The sequence below is a fragment of the Pogoniulus pusillus genome, chromosome 3 (assembly GCF_015220805.1).
Source record: "Pogoniulus pusillus isolate bPogPus1 chromosome 3, bPogPus1.pri, whole genome shotgun sequence".
Taxonomy (NCBI): Eukaryota; Metazoa; Chordata; class Aves; order Piciformes; family Lybiidae; genus Pogoniulus; species Pogoniulus pusillus.
Genome location: NC_087266.1, coordinates 1,878,129 through 1,902,627, shown reverse-complemented (window position 1 = coordinate 1,902,627; position 24,499 = coordinate 1,878,129). Strand labels below are relative to the sequence as shown.

General features: G+C 50.1%; 2 protein-coding genes across 3 annotated transcripts; both read left to right on the top strand.

Annotated features, from left to right (window-relative positions):
* On the top strand, nucleotides 1–18,895 carry ALG8 (ALG8 alpha-1,3-glucosyltransferase). 2 transcript variants are annotated; one of them, XM_064168822.1, is made up of 13 exons: nucleotides 1–105; nucleotides 1,647–1,725; nucleotides 4,916–5,109; nucleotides 5,702–5,811; nucleotides 6,497–6,564; nucleotides 8,083–8,209; nucleotides 9,107–9,210; nucleotides 9,838–9,958; nucleotides 12,031–12,170; nucleotides 12,946–13,085; nucleotides 14,354–14,451; nucleotides 16,141–16,213; nucleotides 18,259–18,895. In XM_064168822.1, the coding sequence occupies exons 1-13, from the start codon at nucleotides 26–28 to the stop codon at nucleotides 18,488–18,490; spliced, it is 1,566 nt and encodes a 521-aa protein (XP_064024892.1). In that variant the 5' UTR covers nucleotides 1–25; the 3' UTR covers nucleotides 18,491–18,895. The 2 variants fall into 2 exon arrangements, with proteins under 2 accessions (XP_064024892.1, XP_064024901.1); XM_064168831.1 differs by lacking the exon at nucleotides 1,647–1,725.
* Nucleotides 18,896–20,112: 1,217 nt separating this feature from the next.
* NDUFC2 (NADH:ubiquinone oxidoreductase subunit C2) lies at nucleotides 20,113–24,499 on the top strand. The gene is made up of 3 exons (XM_064140260.1): nucleotides 20,113–20,346; nucleotides 22,213–22,356; nucleotides 24,294–24,499. Exons 1-3 carry the CDS (start codon nucleotides 20,208–20,210, stop codon nucleotides 24,341–24,343), a joined length of 333 nt encoding a protein of 110 aa, XP_063996330.1. The 5' UTR covers nucleotides 20,113–20,207; the 3' UTR covers nucleotides 24,344–24,499.

Below are 24,499 nucleotides of genomic sequence, written 5' to 3'. Positions count from 1 at the left end.
GCGGCTCCCTCGGCGCGGCGCTGCCATGGCGGCGGGCGGCCGGCGGTGGTTCGGGACCCTGGCGCTTGGCGTCTCCTTCCTCAAGTGCCTCCTCATCCCCGCCTAGTAAGGAGCTGTCCCGCGGCTGGGACTGAGGAGGGCCGGGGCGGTCTGTCCGTCGCTCCTCAGCGGGGTGGGGATGGGGGCATGGGCTGGCGCGGCGCCGCGGGTCGGAGGGGCCGTGGTGGCCTTGCGGTCGTTATTGCCTTGGGGTGGTAACGGGGAGCGGAGCGGTGCCGCCGCCTCGTCCTCTGGGCGGTGTCAAACAGGCTTCGTCTTTAAAGGCGTTTAGAGCCCGTTCTGCTTGGCTGTTGTTGGGGGCTGGGGAGTGAGGAGGGCTTCAAAACGTGAACGCTCTGTAATTGCCAAAGGAGTTGGAGTTTTTCCTCAAAGCAAGCAAATTGATGTTAAAAATCAGTCAGCACCTGGGAATTTTAAACCAAGCGTCAGGCAGGGGCAAGCTGGAGAAAATCCGTGCCCTATAATTGCCCCTATGTGTCCTTGGCATGAAGTTCTTAGAATCAGAATCAGGCAGGCTGGAAGAGAGCTCCAAGCTCAGCCAGCCCAACCTAGCACCCAGCCCTGCCCAACCAACCAGACCATGGCACTAAGTGCCCCAGCCAGGCTTGGCTGCAACACCTCCAGCCACGGCCACTCCACCACCTCCCTGGGCAGCCCATTCCAATGCCAATCACTCTCTCTGACAGCAACTTCCTCCTCACAGCCAGCCTAGACCTGCCCTGCCACAGCTTCAGACTCTGTCCCCTTCTTCTCTTGCTGCTTGCCTGGCAGCAGAGCCCAACCCCACCTGGCTACAGCCTCCCTGCAGGCAGCTGCAGGCAGCAATCAGCTCTGCCCTGAGCCTCCTCTGCTGCAGGCTGCACCCCCCCAGCTCCCTCAGCCTCTCCTCACAGGGCTGTGCTCCAGGCCCCTCCCCAGCCTTGCTGTCCTGCTCCAAACACCTTCCAGCACCTCAACAGCTCTCTGCAATTCAGGAGCCCACAACTGGACACTCATTAGAGACGTTTGGGTAGGAAGGAGCCTTTAAAGGTCACTTAGTCCAATTCCTCTGCAGTGAGCAGGGACATCCACAGGTGTCTGTATGGTTGGAGCCAGGTGGGTGTTGGTCTCTGTGGTAAAAAATGAGAGGACAAGAGGAAATGGTGCACCTGGGGAATATAAGATTGGACATCAGAAGGAACCACTGAAAGGGTTCTTATGCACAGCAATAGGCTTCATGGAGAGGTGATGGAAACTCCATCCCTGGAGGTGTCTAAATGCTATGGAGATGTAGTGCTGGGAGACACAGTTTAGCACCAAACTGGATAACAGTACATAATGGTTGGACTCGATGGTGTTAAAGGTCTTTTGCAACCAAACTGATTCTGTAATTCTAGATTCAGGTTGCTCAGGTGCCCACCCAGCCTGATCTTGACTGTTTCTGGAGGTAGACCACCATGCAATATCTTTGTTACTGTTCAAGCTCCTCAATGAAAGTCTTGCCTTAAGTGCTGAGAATTGCAGGCTTCTTTTTTACCTACCTGTGGTGGTGTGCTCTGAAATGTTTCTCCTTTAGGTATGTGACTCTTAATATGCACCTTCTGTAGTTATTCCACAGATTTTGAAGTACATAGGAATTGGCTGGCCATCACTCACAACTTACCCCTCTCTCAGTGGTACTATGAAGTAAGTATCTGCTTGGGATTTCAACTGTACATAAATTCAAGGTGTATTGAGTGTGTCAGTCTATCTGAGTGCTAGAGACTTCTGTGCAGTTTCTCCTTACAAGGAGAGACTGAGGGAGATGGGGCTCTTTAGCTTGGAGGAGACCAATCACTCTCTCTGCCAACAACTTCCTCCTAACATCCAGGCTAGACCTCCCCTGCCACAGCTTCAGACTCTGTCCCCTTCTTCTCTTGCTGCTTGCCTGCAGAAGAGACCAACCCCACCTGGCTACAGCCTCCCTGCAGGTAGTTGTAGAGAGCAGTGAGATCTGCCCTGAGCCTCCTCTGCTGCAGGCTGTACCCCCCCAGCTCCCTCAGCCTCTCCTCACAGGGCTGTGCTCCAGGCCCCTCCCCAGCCTTGCTGCCCTGCTCCAAACACCTTCCAGCACCTCAGCATCTCTCTGCAATTCAGGAGCTCACAACTGGACACAGCACTCCAGGTGTGGCCTGAGCAGTGCTGAGCACAGGGGCACAAGAACCTCCCTTGTCCTGCTGCCCACACTGCTCCTGAGCCAGCCCAGGATGCCATTGGCTCTGCTGCCCACCTGGGCACTGCTGCCTCAGCTTCAGCTCCTCTCTCCCAGCACCCCCAGGTCCCTTTCTTCTTCCTGGCTGCTCTCAGCCACTCTGGCCCCAGCCTGTAGCGCTGCTTGGAGTTGTTGTGATGATCTTTCAAGGTCCCTTCCATCCCCTAACCTGTGATGTTGATGATTGGCATCTCTACAGCAGTGGTACAAAAGCACAGCAGTGATGATTTGTTTGCTCTGTGCAGCATTCAGTTTAAAAAGGAAAAGGAGTGAATTGTTTGGGGAAGCTGCTACAATTTAGGAAGGTAAAATGAAAAAAGGCAACTAAGGCACATGGATTATTAGGCTGTGTGGCATGGCACACAGAGAGTTGCATGGCACTCTTAAATTGCAGCTCTCCTCATTCTTGTCCTTAATGCTATCATTTATCATCAGATCTCATGCTAAAGAATGAATCATATAATTTGGTATATACATGAAGAAATCCATCACTACTGAAGTTTTGAGCCTCTGCTGGCACTACTAGCACACACAGATTTAATGTGGGTGAGTCATATTTAAGTTGATAATGGACTCAGCCTACAATTAGGTTTTAATCTGCCTCACAATATCTCCTTGAGTTCTGCAATAAGTATTAGTCTCTAATCTTCCTCCTCAAAAGTGTCTGGGAACTGTGTTTTCAGAGTAGTTAATTGTTGTGGCTCAGAACTTTGACAGGCTCATCCAATGGTGTAAAACAAACTCCTCTGATGCCAGCATGATCCCGGTGATAACTGCTTGATGCCAAAGCCCAGGATGTCTTTCAGCAGGGATTTCTCCTCTCTTGTTTCCACAGTCAAGGAGTTAATTGTTGGTCAGGACATAATGAGAGTCCTTATGGCAAAAGAAAAAGACAAACTAAACAAACCTCCTGTTCAGCCTTGATCAAAGCCTCATTAGAATTAAATATGCTTGACTAATGACTAAAAATACTGTTGAGACTAACAAGGCTGACTGTGCTGGTGGTTTCTCTAATGTAGAGCAATATTCTGTCAGCTATTTTACTCAGCTTTCTTAAGTTGTCTTAAGGTTATTTATAAAGAGCAGATAATTATATGCTGGTTAGGTGCAGATGCATGAAATCATGTTTAATCTTTTTCTACTGATCAGATCTCCTGTCCCTCTACCAGGACTACAGAAGAACAGCTCAAATCATGTTCAGCACCGTACAGCTGACCCCTTCCTTCTGAAGTAGTTTCTGTTAGGCAGAGGCAGTTGAGTTAAAAAACATCAGCTGATTTGCTGTGATGGTGTTTTAAAGCAGGCTGGATGGGGCTCTGGCCAGCCTGCTCTAGGGTAGGGTGTCCCTGGGCATGGCAGGGAGGTTGGAACTGGCTGCTCCTTGTGGTCTCTTCCAGCCCTGACTGATTCTATGAGTCTAACTGTACCTGAGGGGCTGTAAACAGCCTGAATTGTGTTAAACTATTGTGCAGCAGGAGAGCTTGACAATGCCAAGTGCTGGATCCTGCCCTGGGGTCACAATAACCTCATGCAGTGCTACAGGCTTGGGGCAGAGTAACTGGAAAACTGCACAGTGACAAAGGACCTGGGGGGTGCTTGTTGACAGGTGACTGAACATGAGGTTGCAGTCTGCTCAGGTAGCCAATAAAGCCAACAGCATCCTGGCCTGTATTAGAAATACTGTGGCCAGCAGGACCAGGGAAGTAATCTTGCTCCTGTACTCAGTACTGGTGAGGCTACACCTTGAGTACTGGGTCTGGTTGTAGGCCCTCAGACATGGAAGTGCTGGATGTGCCCAGAGAAGGGCAACAAAGCTGTTGAGGGGTCTGGAAAACAAGTCTCATGAGGAGCAGCTGAGGAAACTGGAATTGCTTAGCCTGGAGAAAAGTAGGTTCAGGGGAGACCTTGCTATCTGCAACTACCTGAAAGGAGATTGGAGCCAGGTGGTTGGTCTCTTCTCCTTTGTAAGAAGTGTAAGGATGAGAGGAAAAGGCCTCAAGTTGCATCAGAGGAGGTTTGGATTGGGTGTTTTAATATAAAGGTTCTTCACTGAAAAGGATCTCAAGCATTGGAATAAGCTGCCCAGGGAGGTGGTTGAATCCCTGGAGGTATTTAAAAGCCACAGAGATATGATGTCAAAGGACAGTTCAGCATCAGACTTGTAGATTTAGATGATTGGACTTGATGGTCTCAAAGGTCTTGTCAAACCAAAAAATGAGTGATCTACAACTGCCTGAAGGGAGGCTGTAGCCAGGTGGGGTTGGGCTCTGCTGCCAGGCACCCAGCAACAGAACAAGGGGACACAGCCTCATGTTCTGCTAGGGGGAAGTTTAGGCTGGATGTTGTTAGGAAGTTGCTGGCAGAGAGAGTGATTGGCATTGGAATGGGCTGCCCAGGGAGGTGGTGGAGTGGCTGTGCCTGGAGGTGTTGAAGCCAAGCCTGGCTGGGACACTTAGTGCCATGGTCTGGTTGGTTGGGCAGGGCTGGGTGCTAGGTTGGGCTGGCTGAGCTTGGAGGTCTCTTCCAACCTGGTTGATTCTATGATTCTAATGCCATCTTTAATGATTCTGTGATTCTAAAACCATTATATCATTCCAAACTATTTAATCTTTTTTTTCCTTTTAGGCAACTTCAGAATGGACCCTGGACTATCCACCTTTTTTTGCTTGGTTTGAATATGCACTTTCCCATGTTGCCAAGTACTTTGACCCCAAAATGTTGGTTATTGAAAATCTAAACTACACCAGCCCAGCAACCATCTTCTTCCAAAGGTTTTCTGTCATCCTTACAGACATCCTCTTCATATATGCAGTTCGTGAGTAAGTCTCCAGGTTCTTCTAGGTGCAATGAGTAGATGTTGGTAGATGAGATTTTTCTAGAGTAACAACAAGTAATTTTTGTACAGATAAGTTGTAACTGCTTGGAAATATCACAGGTGGGAGAAGTTTGGAATGGGTTGCTAAGTACAAGTCAGTTTCTTCTTGTTCTTTACCATGAGGGTAGTGAAATGCTGGAACAGGTTGCCCAGGGAAGTGGCTGGGGCCTGGAGATATTCACAATAAGGCCTGACGGGGTCTGGGCAACCTGATCTAGTTCAGGATGTCCCTGCTTTGCTGCAGGTGGGGTTGGACTGGGTGACCTTTGGGCTTCCCTTCTAACCCAGACCATTCTATGAGTCTATAAATGCAAGATATGAACCTGAGATTAAGTTACTTAAATTTCAGCATGTGGAATGCACTACAGCTGTTGAACTTTAAGATCCTGTTTTTGCTAAACTTTCTTCATTAGACTCATCCATTGATGAATTGAGCAACGAAATAATTCAAGTTTAAAGCACTTCTCAACTCCAAAAAGCAGCAATGGCTTTGCTCTGTGACTGTTAAAACCCCTGTTTCTTCTGCTCTTGTTCAGGTGCTGCAGGTGTGTAAATGGAAGGCGAGCTCTAAAGGACATCCTGGAGAAGCCAGCATTTATTCTTGCTGCTCTGCTGCTGTGGAATTTTGGCTTGTTAATTGTGGATCGTATCCTTCCAGACTGGTGTAGGATGTTTGTGGTTTAGGCTGTTTGGGTTTTGGTCTGGTTGGGTTTTAACAACCTGTTAGAGCATGTGGTGCAAACCTGTGAATGTTTTTTAATAACTTCAGAGAGGATCAACCAGGTTGGAAGACAGCTCCGAGCTCAACCAGTCCAACCTAGCACCCCTCTCTCTGCCAACAGCTTCCTCCTAGTGCGGAGGAATTTGTCCAGAGAAGGGCAACTAATCTGGTGAGGGGCCTGGCACACAAACCCTATGAGGAGAGGCTGAGGGAGCTGGGGATGTGCAGCCTGCAGCAGAGGAGGCTCAGGGCAGAGCTCACTGCTGCCTGTAGCTGCCTGCAGGGAGGCTCTAGCCAAGTGGGGCTGGTGTCTTCTGCCAGGCAAGCAGCAAGAGAAGAAGGGGACAGAGTCTGAAGCTGTGCCAGGGCAGGTCTAGGCTGGATGTGAGGAGGAAGTTCCTGGCAGAGAGAGTGATTGGCATTGGAATGGGCTGCCCAGGGAGGTGGTGGAGTGGCCGTGGCTGGAGGTGTTGCAGCCAAGCCTGGCTGGGGCACTTAGTGCCATGGTCTGGTTGGTTGGGCAGGGCTGGGTGCTAGGTTGGGCTGGATGGTTTTGGAGGTCTCTTCCAACATGGTTGATTCTCTGATTCCTTCCTTGACTCAAGTTCAGATATTCACTTCCAGTACAATGGCTTTCTCTTTGGGCTGATGCTCCTTTCTGTTGCCCGCCTGTGTCAGGTAAGCTTGAATGGCTCTTTTGTTTATCACTGTATCTATTTTAGTCCAATAATGAGCTGTTCATATTAAAAGTGTTGGGAGCAGCTTGAAATTGAGTGATGCTAAAGTCTAATTATCTGTTTAGCTTAGGGGAAAGAGGACATGAAACTCACCTTATTTCCTTGCTGATGCTCCAGTGTTGCAGTTCCTCAAGAAAAACCTAAATTCTGTTAGACCTTAGCACTGTGACAGCTTCCTGTCTTCTTCCAAGTTCTTCCCCCTGTGCTTAGCACTTCTGGGGCCACACCTTGAGTACTGGGTTCAGTCTTGAACCACTCCAAGGATATTTCCATGCTGGAGCGTGGCCAGAGGAGGACATCAAAGGTGGTGAAGTGTTTGGAGAACAAGAGTGGCTCAGGGAACTGGGGTTGTTAAGCCTTGTGATGGTTTGGGTGTTACCTGCCCTCCCACACTTAAGAAAATCACCCAGACTAGACTCAGTTGATCTGGGAATTGGAAGAATGAAGCTTTATATTTACAGCTTGGCACAAGATACAAGCAGATATTTACAATCTGTACAGCTACAGACAGAAATAGATAAGTTAAAGGTAATACAGAAACACAGCAGCCCTCCCAGAAACCAGAGTCCCCAGGAGGGGCTCTCAACCACCCTTCCACCTTCTTCCCACCCCTCTACCTTACCCCAGACTTTGCCTTACATTCAAGGTGAGTTTGGAGGGTCAGCCAGGGGGGTTAGGAAGCAGAAGGATTAGTTAGGCAGCAAGTTAGAGAGAAAAGTGCAGCCCAAAGTCCAGTGAGAGTCTCTGTTATCTATGTTCTTATCCACCTCAGCAAGCCTATGAGCGCAGCAGACCTCACCATTGCTTGCTTTTCACAGCCTATAATCTAATTCTCCCTCAGATATCCCAGCTAGGCTCAAACTAGCACAAGCCTGGAGAAGAAGAGTCTGAGGGGAGACCTTCTCTACAGCTACCTGAAAGGAAATTGTGGCCAGATAGATGTTGGTTTTCTCTGCCTAGTAATAAGTGATAGAACAAGAGGAAATGATCTCGAGTTGCACTGGGGGAGCTTTGGTTTAGGTTGGATATTAGAGGAAACTTCTTCACTTAAGGGGTTCTCAGATGCTGGAACAGGCTCCCTAGGGAGGTGCTTTAAGTGCCTGGAGACATGTAAAAGCTGCAGAGATGTGTTGGGGGACGTGACTTCACACCAGATCTGGGAGAGTTAGACAGTGGTTGGACTTGCTGATCTTAAAGCTCTTTTTGCAGCCAAAGAGACTCTGATAAAATGCCTGTGAAGCTGCCAGGACATGAGCACTGCCCTATTTTATCAAGTATCATGATGTAACCTCCATACCTGTTGTCTGTAACACTGCTGTCTTTGCACTTTGAAGCAGATACTCATTTTTTAATGCCTGTTGTAAATGTTCTGCCACCTTCCAAGTACAAGAGAGGACCAATAAGCTTTGCTACAAAGGCAGAAAAGTAGAAGAGCTTAGATGTTGTGTCTTTCTTTTAGAAAAGATACTTGGAGGGTGCCTTTCTTTTTGCTGTTCTGCTGCATTTCAAGCACATCTACATCTATGTGGCCCCAGCCTATGGCATTTACTTGCTGCGATCCTATTGCTTTACTGCAAACAATGCAGGTGAGGTGGATGATTCCTTACTCACTTTGGGGAGGTTGTATGCATTAGTGGGGTCTTGATAACACCAAGAGCTTTTCCAAAGTCCTCCTTTGAGTTTCTCCCCACTCCTCAGCACTGAAAAATGTTTGATGCACTTCATATTAGCAGAAAGTGTTTCTCTGGACAGAAAAGGAGGAGGTTCTTTAGCATGAGAGTGGTGAGAGGCTGGAATGGGTTGCCCAGGGAGGTGGTTGAGGCCCCATCCCTGGAGAGGTGTTTCAGGCCAGGCTGGCTGGGACTATGGGCAGCCTGCTCTAGGGTAGGGTGTCCCTGGGCATGGCAGGGGGGTTGGCACTGGCTGCTGCTTGTGCTCCCTTCCAGCCCTGACTGATTCTATGAAAATATTGAAAGTTTCTGCAATGGAGGAACTGCAGTGTGGAAGAAATAAATGTAAACCAACAGTAGAAGACTGGAGACTACTGAGAGGGAGGTCTTCTCAGTACTTACCAGTATCAAAAAGGTGGGGGGGAAGCAGATGGGGCTGGGTCTTCTCGTTGCCCAGTGATAGGGCAAGGGGGAGAAGGCACAAACTGGAACAAAGGAAGCTTCAACTAAGCCTAAAGAAAAACTTCTTTCCTATGAGAGTGCCAGAGCAAAGGAACAGGCTGCCCAGAGAGGTTGTGGGCTCTTCTGTGGAGGCTTTCAAAACCTACCTGGACATGATCCTGTGCAACCTGCTTTAGCAAGGGAGTTAGACTAGGTGATCACCAAAGATTCTATCCATTCTGTGAAGGGAACAACTGAATATAACAAAAAAGGTTCTGTGCTGCTTTTAGGTGCTGGCCATTCACTTTTACTTTTGTCCCCCTCCTCTGCTTGCCACAGAAACTGATTGTGTAATCTCTTTGCTTCTTGTAGATGGATCCCTGAAGTGGAGAAGTTTCAGCCTGCTTCATGTGACACTTCTGGGACTGATTGTCAGTCTCGTTTCTGCTCTTTCACTGGGTCCCTTCATAGTACTGGTAATATATATATATATATGCACATGTATACTGGTAATAACCTGTTCAGGGGAATAACAGCTGAGACCACACTTGGAGTACTGGGTTCAGTTTTGGGCCATTCACTTCAGGAAGGGCTGGAGTGAGTCTGGAGAACAAGTCTGATAAGGAGCAGCAAAGGGAACTGGGCTTGTTTAGTCTGGGGAAGAGGAGGCTGAGGAAAGACCTTATGGCTCTCTACAACTCCCTGAAAGGAGATTGGAGTGAGGTGGGAGTTGGTCTCTTCTCTCTAGTGTCAGGTGATAAGACAAGAGGAAATGGCCTGAAATTGTGCCAGGGGAAGGTTAGGTTGATGATTGGGAAACATTTCTTTCTGGAAGGAAGTGATCAGCTGATGGCACAGGCTGCCCAGGGTGGTGGTGCAGTCACCATCCCTGCAGGTATTAAATGTGTGGGCATGGCACTTAGGGACATGGCTTAATGGCCATAGTGGTGCTGGGTTGATGGTTGGACCTGATGATCTTAGAGGTCTTTTCCAACCCAAACAATTGTATGTATGTATGAACAGGTGAAAACCTGCTAGAAAATGGTTTCTATGAGCAGTATTTCTTTTAAAGCAGCCCCTTCTTTCTTTTGTGGTTTCTGTAGGGCCAGCTGCCTCAAGTCCTCTCCCGGCTTTTCCCTTTCAAGAGAGGTCTCTGCCATGCTTATTGGGCCCCCAACTTCTGGGCTCTGTACAACGCCATGGATAAAGCACTAACAGTTTTGGGTACAGTATGCTGATCTGCTCTTTGGTGTCATGTGTCAGGATAGCCTGAGGGCTGATCTGTTGGACGGCAGCGCTGGGGACCTGGGACTCCTGGTGCATAGCAGGATTACCGTGAGCCAGCAGTGTGCCCTTCTGACCAAAAAGGCCAACAGCATCCTGGAGTGCATCAAATAGAGAGTGGCAAGCCAATTGTGGGAGGTCCTCCTGTCCCCCTTCTGTGCCCTGCTGAGGCCACATCTGGAGGACTGTGTCTGGTTTGGAGCTCCCTGGATCGAGAGGGACTGGGATTTGGTGGAGAGGGTACAGTAAAGAAGTAGAGAGATGAGTGGACTTAGAACATCTCTCTTATGAGGAAACACTGAGAGAATTGGGTCTTTTTAGTCTAGACAAGAGAAGACTGAGAGGAGCATCACATAAATGCTTACAAATACGTAAAGCCTGGGTTTCAGGAGGATGGGGCCAGCCTATTTTCAGTGGTGCCCAGTGACACTACAAAGGGTAACAGACAAACTTCAATGTAAGAAGTTTCATCTAAATGTGAGGAGGAACTTCTTTGTTGTAAGAGTCATGGAGCACTGGACCAGGCTGCCCAGAGAGGTGGTAGAGTCTGTCTCTGAAGGCATTCAAAACCTGTGTTCCTGTGTGACATTCTCTAGGTGAACCTGCCTTGGCAGGGGGATTGAAATCAGTCTGTCTTTTCAAAGATAGAAAGTACCTCTGAAGAGAGAGACTTAGGTGTTTTGTGAGAAGCTCAACATGAGCTGGCAGTGTGCTCATGCAGCCCAGAAGGCAAATCGTATCCTAGGCTGCATCAAGAGGAAAGTGGCCAGCAAGGCAAAGAGAGGAGATTCTGCCCCTTTTCTACTGAGACCCTACCTCAAATACTGCATCCAGTTCTGGTGTCCCCATCATAAAGGAAAGACACAGCTGTTGAGTGAGTTCAGAGGAGGGCCACAAAGATGATCCTCTGAAACAAGGACAGGCTGAGGGAGTTGGAGTTGTTCAGCCTAGAGAGATAACAACTGTACGGGGGGGACCTTACAGTCACTGACCCTGGATGTGGTGCTTAGGGATAAGGTTTAAGGTGAATCTTGTAGAGTTGAGTCATTGGCTGGATTTGGTGATCCTGAGGGTCTTTTCCAGCCTGGCTGTTTCTGTGATCTCTGGTTCAGACGTCTTCCAATAGCTGAAGTGATCCTCTGGGAAGGCTGCAGAGGGCTTTCTCATAAGGGTGTCTAGCAACAGGACAAGAGGGAATGGTTTTAAGCTGAGGGAGAGTAGATTCAGACTGGATCTTAGGAAGAAGTTTATCAGTACAAGGGTGGTGAGACTCTCCAATAGGCTGACCAGGCAGATTGTGGTGCCTCCTCTCTGGGGATGTTCAAAGCTGGGTTGGATGAGGCCTTGAGCAGCCAATTCTAGTTGAGAGGTGTCCCTGGCTACATCAGGGAGGATGGAGTAAATGTCCAGTTTTGGACTCATCAATTTAAGAGAGATACTGGAATGTGAAGGGTGACAAAGCTGGTGAGATGCCTGGAGCACAGCCCTGTGAGGAGAGGCTGAGGGAGCTGGGGGTGTGCAGCCTGCAGCAGAGGAGGCTCAGGGCAGAGCTCACTGCTGTCTGCAGCTGCCTGCAGGGAGGCTGTAGCCAGGTGGGGTTGGGCTCTGCTGCCAGGCAAGCAGCAAAAGAAGAAGGAGACAGAGTCTGAAGCTGTGGCAGGGCAGGTCTAGGCTGGGTGCTAGGAGGAAGTTGCTGGCAGAGAGAGTGATTGGCATTGGAATGGGCTGCCCAGGGAGGCGGTGGAGTGGCCGTGCCTGGAGGTGTTGAAGCCAAGCCTGGCTGGGGCACTTAGTGCCATGGTCTGGTTGCTTGGCTAGGGCTGAGTGCTAGGTTGGGCTGGATGAGCTTGGAGCTCTCTTCCAACATGGCTGATTCTATGATGTCTAAGGTCCTTCCAACCTAATCCATTCAATGAAAAAGCAAAACCTTGGCCATATACCTGGTTCAGCTCCTGGGTTTGCTTCCTTCACACTTAACCAGTTTGTGCCTTTTTTTTGTGCTTTGTTTTTAGGTTTAAAGTGTAACCTGCTTGATCCTACACAAATCTCTAAAGCCTCAATGACAGGGGGGCTGGTTCAAGAATTTCAGCATACTGTCCTCCCTTCTGTGACTCCACTGGCAACATTAATCTGTACTTTCATATCTATATTGGTAAGAACAAAGAGTATTTTAGGAAATTTGATGTGTTTTGCCCCCCATAAATTGTATTTAACATGCACTTCCCATGCATTTTTCATTCTAGGCCAACAACCAGGGTTTCTTTAAGATCAAAAGTAGTAAAGATGATTACTGGGATGAATGTGGAATTCATCTTTCTTGATGCACAGTAGTATTTTCTTCAGTTATGATTAAAATGATGACCCCTGTTAACTGAAGATTGTTAAAAGCAATAGAATAGAGTCTTGGATCAAGACCACTCTGCATGCTGAGCTAGAAGTAACCTGTTGTGGTAGAGGGTAGTTGAATTGGGATGTGAGGGGAGATATGGATGGAATTTGTGCTTCTAACAACAGGAACTACAGGGCAATGTGGTATCCTTCATGTGACAAGCAAAGAATGAAGGTTCAATAAGTAATTACCTGTGCTCACAGAGTCTTTTTCATTCTAATGAGCCTTTAACTGCAAGTCTCTTTCAGCACCTTTATGTAGTAACTTTAAAATGAGTTTAATGGTTTACATGCACAGACAGTTTATGCAAGGCAAGTAACAGGGAGTTGGCTGTGGTCTTTCAGTCTGTTTCCCCTCCTGTTACACAGTCCTTAAGAAGGCTCTACTCATACATCCAGGTAGACACAGAGCTGTACAACACTTGTGCCTCACAAGCACAGCCTGGATGCTGTGGTGTTTATTAACTCATTGGACAATGGCTTGTGTTCAGGATTGCCAAACTTTTTGACTAAGCCCTTCTTTTACCTGTTGTTTCTAGCCCTCTGTTTTCTGTCTTTGGTTTAAACCTCAAGGGCCCAGAGGCTTTCTGCAGTGCCTTGTTCTCTGTGCGTTGAGCTCCTTCATGTTTGGCTGGCACGTGCATGAAAAAGCAATACTCCTTGCTATTCTGCCCCTAAGGTGAGTGACTCCTGTACCTAGCAGCTGGCCAAGGGCAACCTGCAGCTGCTTGCTGAGGAATCCCCAAAGAGGAGTGCTTAGTTTTCAGTGTGTTTCAGAAACAGAGGCATGGTTATAGAGTGCTCTAAGCTGTCAAGTTTTAGCACACTTCGAGTAAATTAGTTTCAGGCCGAATACGATGAGGCTGCTTTTGCAGCAGGGTGTGATGAAGTTATTATGTTATGTAGGAAACCAGTGTGGTGCTAAACAGTATCTTTGATGTGCTAATGCTGGTTTCTGTTCAGTTCTGGGTCACTCACTACAAGAAAGATATTGAGATGCTGGAGCAGGTTCAGAGAAGGGTGGCAAAGCTGACTTGGAGAACAGGTCTGGTGAGGAGGAGTGGCTGAGGGAAGTGGGCTTGTTCAGCCTGGAGGAAAGGAGGCTGAGAGGAAGACCTCCTCACACTCTGACTCACTAAAAAGAGGTGGGAGTTGGTCTCTTCTCCCTAGTAACAAGTGACAGGATGAGAGGAAATGGTCTCAGGTTGTCCCAGGGGAGGTTTAGGTTGGCTATAAGAAGAAACTTCACTGAAAGGGTTCTCAAAACACTGGAACAGACTCCCTGGGGAGGTGGTTGAATCCTCATCCCTTAAAAGGGATCATCCTTTACAAGACACAGATTTGCTGCTGATGCTTCAGCATCATAGTGGTTGGATCTGCTGATCTTTTCAAACCCAAGGGCCTTGTGGCCCTTCCTAGAATCAACCAGATTGGAAGAGACATCCAAGATCATCCAGTCCAACCTATATATGTCCCTCTCTGGACATACTCCAGCAGGTCCACATCTTTCTTGTAACAGGGACTAGAGAGCTTTAGTGATGCTTAAACTGTTGAAGCAAGGATTGTGGGAGGGAGCAAATCAACACTGGAAAAATCAAGGGAAGGAGAAAAAGTAAGGTTGACTCTGTTGGCAGCCAGATGGCCAAGGATAAAGACTTATCTATGGCAAGCTGTCAGGCCTTGCTGCTGTTTGTGTTCAGAGGGTCTGTGCCTTTTCTAAGGGAGGGTTTCCTGGTTGATTATTAATAAATTTAGGGGTTTTTTCCTCCTGCATTTTTGAGACCACATGATTTGGAAGCAGAAAATTTCATCACACTGTTCTGCTGTTTGTTGGAACTGGGGTACCACAAAACTCTTGATATGTTCTTCAGTCTATTATGAGTTATGTAGTTATGCTTTAATTTTCTTCACTTCAAAAGAGAAGCATAATGTTCTTGTCTTTTTTAGCTTGTTGTCTGTGCAGAGGGCAAAGGATGCTGGCATCTATTTGATTCTGACAACCACAGGGCACTTCTCCCTTTTTCCATTGCTGTTCACACCACCAGGTAACAGTTTTCCTTCTTTCTGTGCTTTCATTTTACTGCTTTGGGGTGGATTTGGTTTGGTTGGTTTCATTTGTCAGAGATGACCTATGGATATGGGATTATTTTATGACATGGAATAAGCTGAAAGCTGCAGGAGTCTGTATGTCAGCCTGCTTCCATTGCTTGCTTTGCTACTGGAATGGGCTGTCCAGGGAGGTGGTGGAGTAGCTGTCCCTGGGAGTGATAAAGGAAAAATTGGATGAGGCACTTAGTGCCATGGCCTGGTTGATTGGACAGGGCTGGGTGCTAGGTTGGACTGGATGAGCTTGGAGCTCTCTTCTAACCTGGTTGATTCCATGTTTCCATAAATGCAAACTCTCCAACCAGTAAAATGTTGGTTTAAAAAGCTATGGTAGAGCTGTAGGCTTTAAGCTCAAGTAGAGATGAGACATTGTCATAGCCCATATTTGTTATCCCTCATTCTGTCACAGTTCTAGATACTTCCTCTACTTTAAGGATGAAAAGTGTTAAAGACGATTTGAAACAACCTAACAGGTTGTTTTCCAGCTGATTGCTGCTTCATGTTATCAGTCATGTGCCTAAACTAAAATAGCATGCAGCAGCTTGGTTAAACTGGTCCTGTTCAACATCTTTCTTGATCTGGAGCAGGGGATTGCTGTCATCAGTGAGTTTGCAGATGGCACCAAGCTAGGAGCAGTTGTGGAGCTGTTGGAGGGTAGCAGAGCCCTGCAGAGGGACCTGGCCAGGCTGGATGGGTGGGCAGAGGTCAATGGGATGAGATTGAAGAAGGCCAAGTGCAGGGTTCTACACTTTGGCCACAACAACCCCAAGCAGCACTACAGGCTGGGGCCAGAGTGGCTGAGAGCAGCCAGGCAGAGAGGGCCCTGGGGGTGCTGGCAGAGAGGAGCTGAAGCTGAGGCAGCAGTGCCCAGGTGGGCAGCAGAGCCAATGGCATCCTGGGCTGGCTCAGGAGCAGTGTGGGCAGCAGGACAAGGGAGGTTCTTGTGCCCCTGTGCTCAGCACTGCTCAGGCCACACACAGGATGGGGCACTTAGTGCCATGGTCTAATTGATTGGATAGGGCTGGGTGGTAGGTTGGAGTGGATGAGCTTGGACCTCTCTTCCAACCTGGCTGGTTCTATGACTCTTTCTCCCCTCCTCCCCTGCTTGCCTCACTTAAACTCTAGACCATCACAGCTACAACAGCATTAACACTGATAATTATCATCCTCTGGGAGAGCTCAAATCCAGACACTGTCTTTTGGTCTGCTGCTGCTGCTTATTTGCAGCAGTGAAGCTGCTCTTGAGAAAGGAGACATTGCCTTTATTACTTAGTTTTTATCTACCACACAACCTACAAGTAGAAAGCACTGATTTGGCTGTCACATTTATACTTTAAACTTCCCAGCCCACTAATTTCCCATTTATTTTTGTGATGGCAAAATCTTCCTTGCAGTGTTGTCATCTTGTAGTTACAATTAGTGAGTGTTTATGGATAGCTAAGTGTATTGCAAGTGCTTTAGTAAATATCTATGTGTATTTTTAGGACAATAAAACATTGTTCTGTTTGGAGGGAAAACCCCCAGGGAATGCAAGTGAGCCTAAGAGGATTTTAAGAGGCTGCAATGTATATAGCAAAAGGTTTCAACAATTAATTTTTTTAAAGCTTGTTGTGTTCCTCTTATTTCAGAACTTCCAATTAAGATACTGCTTATGCTGCTGTTTACTGTTTATAGCTTCTCTTCATTGAAATCTCTGTTCAGGTAATTAAAGAAACTTGTTCCCAACACTAAAACTAAACCTATTTTTATCATCATTTGCAACAGTGCTGTCATGAGGGGCAAACAGCACAGAAAATTGATGCTGGAGTATCCAGCTGAGGTGGTGTTAGTCATAAGATGCTGCTGCCTCTGTTCTCTTGGAGGCAAGGCTTAAGCCAGGATTATTATAGCATGTCCTTGTTGTGCTTGAGCTGTGCCAGCTGCACAGTTAGTCCCTGCAGGCTGTGACTCCCCACCTGCTCGATGCCCTGCTAAAGCTCAAAGCTGTGATGCTTGTGAGGATTTCAGTGCTGCAGCACTTGCTACAGTGAGCTTGTCTCTCTCAGCAGTTGCAAACATTGCTGTGCTAAAGCAAGATCACCTGGAATGGGTTCCACAGAATGACATGAAAGCAGATTTGGAATTTCTCCAGAGAAGGAGATTCCAGAACCACTCTAGACAGACTATTCCAGTGTTTCAGTGGGGAGCAGCCCTGAGGAAAAGGACCTTGGGGTGTGGGTTAATGGAAAGCTCAACATGAGCCAGCAGTGTGCACGTGCAGCCCAGACAGCAAACGTGTTGTGGGCTGCATCAAGAGCAGTGTGGGCAGCAGGGCAAGGGAGAGGATTCTGCCCCTTGGCTCTGCTCTCCTCGGACCCCACCTGCAGTACTGGGTGCAGTTCTGGAACCCCCAGCACAAGCAGGACATGGAAGTGTTGGAGCCAGTTCAGAGGAGGCCAGAAAGATGCTCAGAAGGCTGCAGCAGCTCTGCTGTGAGGACAGGCTGAGAGAGTTGGGGCTGTGCAGCCTGGAGAAGAGAAGGCTTCGAGAAGACCTTATAGTGGCCTTCCAGTAATGACAGGACAAGGGGTAATGGGTTTAAACTGGAGAGAGGAGATTCAAACTAGATGTTAGGAAGAAGTTCTTTCCAGTGAGGGTAGTGAGGCACAGGTTGCCCAGGGAGTTTGTGGCTGCTCCCTCCCTGGAGGTGTTCAAAGCCAGGTTGGATGAGGCCTTGAGCAAGCTGTTCTAGTGGGAGATGTCCCTGCCTATAGCACGGAGTTGGAACTGGATGATCCTTGAGGTCACTTCCAACCTAAACCATTCCATGCTCTGTCACCCTTGCAGGAAAGAAGTTCTTCATGTTCATATAGAACTTGCTGTGTTCCATTTTGTACCACTGCCCCTTGCTGTATCACTGGGCAACACTGTAAAGAATCTGGCCCCATCCTCTTGCTCCCCACCCTTTAGATAATTGATAAGCATGGGAAGATCCCTCTGACTTCTCCAGGCTTAACAGTCCCAGGTCCCTCAGCCCCTCCTCATCAGAAAGAAGCTCCAGTCCCTTCAGCATCTTTATAGCCTCTGCTGGTCTCTCCAGTAGTTTCCTGTCTCGTGATCTGGGGAGTCCAGAACTAGACTCCATACTCCATGTGTGGCATCATTAGGACAGAGTGGAGGAGGAGAACCTCCCTTGACCTGCTCATCCTTTGCTTTCCTTCTATCTCAAGAACTAAAGAGAGACATTGTCTAACCATAAACCTCTGCAGAAGCTTAGTTCCTCTCTGGAGAATGAGCTTTTGCACAGCTTGTGTTCCTAAATTTCCAATCCAACTCCTTCCAGAGGAGCATGAAATCTCTTGTAAACAGTCAAACCCCCACCACTGCTGTCCTTTGCAAGAGAGCCTGGCTCAGAAAGCTTTGGTGAAGTGGGCACATTCCCAGCTTTGGAACAAATGTGTGCATGGAAGTCTGTGTTCAGTTGTTCACTGAAATGATGTGAGGTGAAGCAGAGCAGCTGCTGAGATTCCTGCTTAGATTCCAAGTCAGCCTGGGACAGCCACATGACAAGGAAGTTGGTTGTGCTCTGTTATTAAGCTCTTTGGGGTTGTTTTTCCTACTGAAGCTCTATAAAGCACGATGATGAACTAATGGAATATCCTTTGCACTGGTCAAAAGCAGAATAGCTATTTTTAGATGTCATGTGGATGTTGGTTTTATTCACCAGAGTGCATTTTAACACCATCTTTTTTCACTTCCTCTGACAGGAGAGAGAGGCCTCTCCTTAACTGGCTTGAAACAACCTACCTCATCCAACTAGTGCCTTTGGAAATCTTCTGTGAGATGATATTCCCTCTGACCCCCTGGCAACAGCATCTTCCTTTTCTCCCTCTGTTGCTGACCTCTGTGTACTGTGCTCTGGGTGTCACCTACGCTTGGCTGAAACTCTACATCTCAGTCCTGACTGAGAGAGTTTCTCCGAGACAAAAGGCTGAGTAAAGCTGCAGCGTTGGGACCAGTCCCAGGTTATCCCTTTTGAGGGGATTATCTGGCACGTTGGGGGACATCCAGCTCTGTATAGGGCACAACATACTTGTACCATCACCAACAGGGGAGCTTTTCTTCCAACACTTCTGTACTGCCCGACAAGGATACCTCTGAGCAGAAGCAGTTGTCATAATACCATGGGGCAGGGTGAGATGCAACTTGCCATGGACAAACTGTGAAGCTTAACAAGGTCCAGACTTGTCTCAAGGAACACCTGCCCAGCTTTCCCATTATTGTTTCTATTGGAATAAAATCTGCTGTGGCAAATGACCAGGGAACATTGCAGTGCAGAAGAGAGCTTTGCAACTGCCTTCTGTGGAATGTGGAAATTACAAACTTCCTATTTTTGTTTGGCAATTTATTGCTTCTTTTCAGCTTGTGTCTCTCTGTCTAGCTGGAAACTTGTCCTAAGGTGCTGTTAACACCCAAATCTCGAGGCCTGTCAGTTCCTCAATATGACTGTGTCCCTTGGTCATATTTCACAGGTTCTCTTCAAAGAGAATCATAGAATCAGGCAGGTTGGAAGAGAGCTCCAAGCTCCTCCAGCCCAACCTAGCACCCAGCCCTGCCCAACCAACCAGACCATGGCACTAAGTGCCCCAGCCAGGCTTGGCTGCAACACCTCCAGCCACAGCCACTCCACCACCTCCCTTGGCAGCCCATTCCAATGCCAATCACTCTCTCTGCCAGCAACTTCCTCCTCACATCCAGCCTAGACCTGCCCTGCCCCAGCTTCAGACTCTGTCCCCTTCTTCTCTTGCTGCTTGCCTGGCAGCAGAGCCCAACCCCACCTGGCTACAGCCTCCCTGCAGGCAGCTGCAGGCAGCAATGAGCTCTGCCCTGAGCCTCCTCTGCTGCAGGCTGCACCCCCCCAGCTCCCTCAGCCTCTCCTCACAGGGCTGTGCTCCAGGCCCCTCCCCAGCCTTGCTGCCCTGCTCCAAACACCTTCCAGCACCTCAGCAGCTCTCTGCAATTCAGGAGCCCACAACTGGACACAGCACTCCAGGGGTGGCCTGAGCAGTGCTGAGCACAGGGGCACAAGAACCTCCCTTGTCCTGCTGCCCACACTGCTCCTGAGCCAGCCCAGGATGCCATTGGCTCTGCTGCCCACCTGGGCACTGCTGCCTCAGCTTCAGCTCCTCTCTCCCAGCACCCCCAGGTCTCTTTCTTCCTGGCTGCTCTGCAGTTGCTCTGTCCCCAGCCTGTAGCGCTGCGTGGGGTGGTTGTGGCCAAAGATGCCTTCCTGTTGGCAGGAAGGGCTGGAAGACAGAAGGTGGGTTACTTTTCGGCTCTAGTTAGCTCCCCGGTTTAACTAGCGGTGGGAACTTCAGAGGCAGCAGGGCCGAGCCGCTTCGCCCGGTGGGCAGCCATAGCCCATCCCCGGGTACGCCGTGTGGCGGAGCGGATTTGCGCGGCGCCGATGTGGAGGGGCTTTTTGTCCGCGCTTCTTGCTGAGCAATCGGGCGTTCGGACCGAAGGACAGCCGGGTGTGCTCTCTGCCGTGGCTGCCAGCGGCGGGGGCGGGCGGCGGAACCCGGCAGGCGGAAGCTGGCGGCGGAAGCGGGGGGGCGGCGGCGGAGCGCGGCGCTGCTGTGCCTCTCGGCGCTGCTGCGGCTCGGCGCTGCTGCCCCGCTCGGTGCGGTCACCTTCGGCCGCCCCGGCCGCCATCATGCTGCTCCTGCCGGACGAGGCGCGCTCCCTGCCGCCGCCCCCCATCGTCAACAAGGGCTCGGTCTGGCTGGGGCTGTGCGGGTGGCTCTCGGCGCTGCTGGATAACGCCTTCAACCGTCGGCCCGTCCTCCGAGCCGGTGCGGCGGGCGTGGGGAGGGGGCAGTGGGGAACAGGAGAGCCCTGAGGCGAGGGGATGGGGGGTTGGGGTTGTGCTGGGGGATACAGGGGCAGGAGAAAGAGGAGACAGGCCTGAGGTGAGGGGATGGGGGTTTGGGGTTGTGCTGGGGGATACAGGGGCAGGAGAAAGGTGAGGGGATGGGGATTTGGGGGTGCTGGGGGATACAGGGGCAGGAGAAAGAGGAGACAGCCCTGAGGTGAGGGGATGGGGATTTGGGGGTGCTGTGGGGGATACAGGGGCAGGAGAAAGAGGAGACAGCCCTGAGGTGAGGGGATGGGGATTTGGGGTTGTGCTGAGGGATACAGGGGCAGGAGAAAGAGGAGACAGGCCTGAGGTGAGGGGATGGGGATTTGGGGGTGCTGTGGGGGATACAGGGGCAGGAGAAAGAGGAGACAGGCCTGAGGTGAGGGGATGGGGAGGCAGGGAGGATCGGGGGGTGCTGGAGGAGGGAGCATGTGGATTTGGGGTGACTGTGATGGATGCAGGGCCTCTGAGGGGAGAGGGATGCCGTGTGGGGTTTGGGGTGGCCGTGAGGAGTTGAGGGGCAGGAGTGGCTGGGAGTGAGCCCTGAGGTGAGAGGTCTGTTGGCGGGGGAGTGGAGGGCTCCGGATCGCATGGGGGTGTAGGGCACTTGGGGTGACTGCGAGGAACATAGCCTGGAGAGAAGGGGAGGGAGCCCTGAAGTGAGGGGCTAAGGGAAGGGGGGTGTGAGATTTGGGGCCAGCCAGGGGGAGTTAGGGGTGAGAGGGAGAAGAGAGCCCTGAGATGGAGGGCTGGGGGGCGTTGGGAGGGAGCTGGGGAAGGGGCATCGGACACGTGGGGTCACTGAGGGTTGTATATGCAAGGGAGAGGGCAAGGAGCCATGAGGTGAGGGAGTGGGAGAGCCAGAGTAGGCTGTGGGAAGGAGTAGATGGGATTTGGCATCATACTGAGGGATGTAGAGGCAGGGGGAAGGGGAGGCAGCTCTGTGGTGAGGGACTTAGGGGGTAGAGGAGGTTTGGGGGGGCCGGGGGAATGGAATCTATAGAGTTTGGGGTGACTGAGTGATATAGGAGTGAGAGAAGGAACAGAAGATGGGTCTGAGGTGAGGGGCAGATGGAGGGCTGGAGGTGAGGTTAAGCAGGTTTTGGGGTAACCTTGATGAATGTAAGGACAGGGGGGGGTGAGGAGGGATCCCTGGGGTGAGGGGCTGGAGTGGGTAGAGGGAGCTGAGGGGGCTGGGAAAGGGGGGATGTGGTATTTGGGGTGGCTGGGAGGCAGGGGTAGGATGAGTGGCCACAGAGGTGAGAGTCTGGAAGGGATGAAGGGGGAGGGGGATCCTCTGTGGGATTTGGGGTGACTGTAGGAGTTGAAGGGGTGGAAGCAAGTGAGAGGGAGCCCTGAGGTGAGTGGTCTGTTGACAGCAGGGAAGGGGTATTTGAGATTTGGGGTCACTTAGAGGGGATTAAGGGTGGGGAGGAGAAGAGATCCCTGAGGTGGAGGGCTGGAGGACGTTGGGAGGAGGCTGGGGAAGTGGCATTGGACACGTTGGAGGTGGTGTGAGGAAGCTGGGAAAGGAGCATTGTGTGGAGGTGGGGGGGGTTGGGATGACTGTCTGAGGAGTATGCATGGCAGGAAGGGAACCCCAGGGAAAGGAGAGGCCTTTCTGGCAGGCCTGCAGGGTGAGGGTGCTGTGGGAACCTGGCGGGGGGGTGCTACCATGGGGGCAAAGCAGGGAGAGAGGAGCTGGAGTGTGTGGGTGTCTGAGAGGGGCTGGGGAGAGCAAGGGGCCTGCCCGAGGCCAGGAGATGAGCTGTGCCAGGGAACATTCCTCCTTGTGCCGCAGGGGTTCACCGCCAGGTGCTGTTCACCAGCGTGGGATGGTTCGTGGGCTACTTCCTCATTAAGCGCACCGAGTACGTGTATGCCAAAGCCGACAGAGAGCTCTTCGAGTACATTAGGCAGCACCCAGAGGACTTCAAAACAGGAGGTATTATAAGCTGGGGTGTAAAGAACTGGCTGGATGGCAGAGCTCAGAGAGTGGTGGTGAATGGTGCCACAGCCAGTTGGCAGCCAGTCACTAGTGGTGTTCCACAAGGATCAGTGCTGGGCCCAGTCCTGTTCAATAGCTTTATTGATGACCTGGACGAGGGCATTGAGTCCAGCATCAGTAAGTTTGCAGATGACACCAAGCTAGGAGCAGCTGTGGAGCTGTTGGAGGGTAGCAGAGCCCTGCAGAGGGACCTGGCCAGGCTGGATGGGTGGGCAGAGGCCAAGGGGATGAGATTGAAGAAGGCCAAGTGCAGGGTTCTGCACTTTGGCCACAACAACCCCAAGCAGCGCTATAGGCTGGGGACTGAGTGGCTGGAGAGCAGACAGGAGGAAAGGGACCTGGGGGTACTGATAGACAGTAAGCTGAAGATGAGCCAGCAGTGTGCCCAGGTGGCCAAGAGAGCCAATGGCATCCTGGCCTGCATCAGGAGCAGTGTGGCCAGTAGGACAAGGGAGGTTATTCTTCCCCTGTACTCAGCACTGGTCAGGCCACACCTTGAGTGCTGTGTCCAGTTCTGGGCCCCTCAATTCAAGAGAGATGTTGAGGTGCTGGAAGGTGTCCAGAGAAGGGCAACAAAGCTGGTGAGGGGCCTGGAGCACAAATCCTATGAGGAGAGGTTGAGAGAGCTGGGCCTGTTTAGCCTGGAGAAGAGGAGGCTCAGGGGTGATCTTATTACTGTCTACAACTACCTGAAGGGGCATTGTAGCCAGGTGGGGGGTGGCCTCTTCTCCCAGGCAACCAGCAATAGAACAAGGGGACACAGTCTCAAGTTGTGCCAGGGTAGGTCTAGGCTGGATGTTAGGAAGAAGTTCTTCACAGAGAGAGTGATTTCCCATTGGAATGGGCTGCCCAGGGAGGTGGTGGAGGCACCGTCCTTGGGGGTCTTCAAGAAAAGCCTGGATGAGGCACTTAGTGCCATGGTCTGGTTGATTGGATAGGGCTGGGTGCTAGGTTGGACTGGATGATCTTGGAGGTCTCTTCCACCCTGGTTGATTCTATGATTCTATGAAAGACCTCAGCCCACCATAACACACCCATTATAAGTGCTGATGCACATCGAGATGTGGCTGGGCTGTTTGCAGAGCCTCTTCTAACAGGGCTCACTGACTGCTTATTCACAGTCTCAGTTGTAGCAGGGATTCTTATGATGTGAAAAGATGTTTTTATTGAGAAAATAGATTTCTACTGCTATTTTTCACTGAGCTGAGCAATTGCTTCCTTGAGGACCAACTCTTCGACCCAAAAAGATCATTTGATATAAACATAACCCAAAAAGATGATTTGATATAAACTTAGCAGAGCCAAATAAAATATAGGTATAAAAATAGGAGGTCTAGGCTGGATGTTAGGAGGAAGTTGTTGGCAGAGAGAGTGATTGGCACTGGAATGGGCTGCCCAGGGAGGTGGTGGAGTTGCCATCCCTGGAGGTGTTCAAGAAAAGCCTGGCTGAGGCACTTAGTACCATACTCTGGTTGGTTGGGCAGGGCTGGGTGCTAGGTTGGGCTGGCTGAGCTTGGAGCTCTCTTCCAACCTGCCTGATTCTGTGATTCTGTGGAATGTGCTCTGGGTAACCCTGCTTTAGCAGGGGAGTCGGACTAGATGAGCCACAGAGGTCCCTTCTGTTCTGTGCTTTAATTTATGCAGCAAGCAGATAGTTTGCTGTTGGTAGCAGAAGCTTCCTTTCAATGGCTTCACTAACTGTTAGAATACTAAAGACCCTAAACTAGCTACCCTAGCAAACCAAATGTCCTCAATACCATAAAGCTTAGAGTACTGAACTCTGAAGTTAACTAAGCCACCAAAAAATCCAAGTCACCAAAAAACCTCTTTGGAGTGATCTCAAATGCTGATGAGGTTTCTATCACCTCTTGCAGAGAAGAAGAGAATAGGAGAGCTGCTGGAGGATTTCCACCCAGTTCGCTGAGCGTTTCTCCAGCAGTGATGTGTCACAGGAGGCATCTGCTGAACCAGTTCCATACTGAGAGCTTCAGCAAGGTGGCTGTAGCTGCTCAACCATCCATGGCTGGGAAAGTGAACCATTTCTGGCTTTCATGTAATAAAGGCTACGAATAACTGGTGA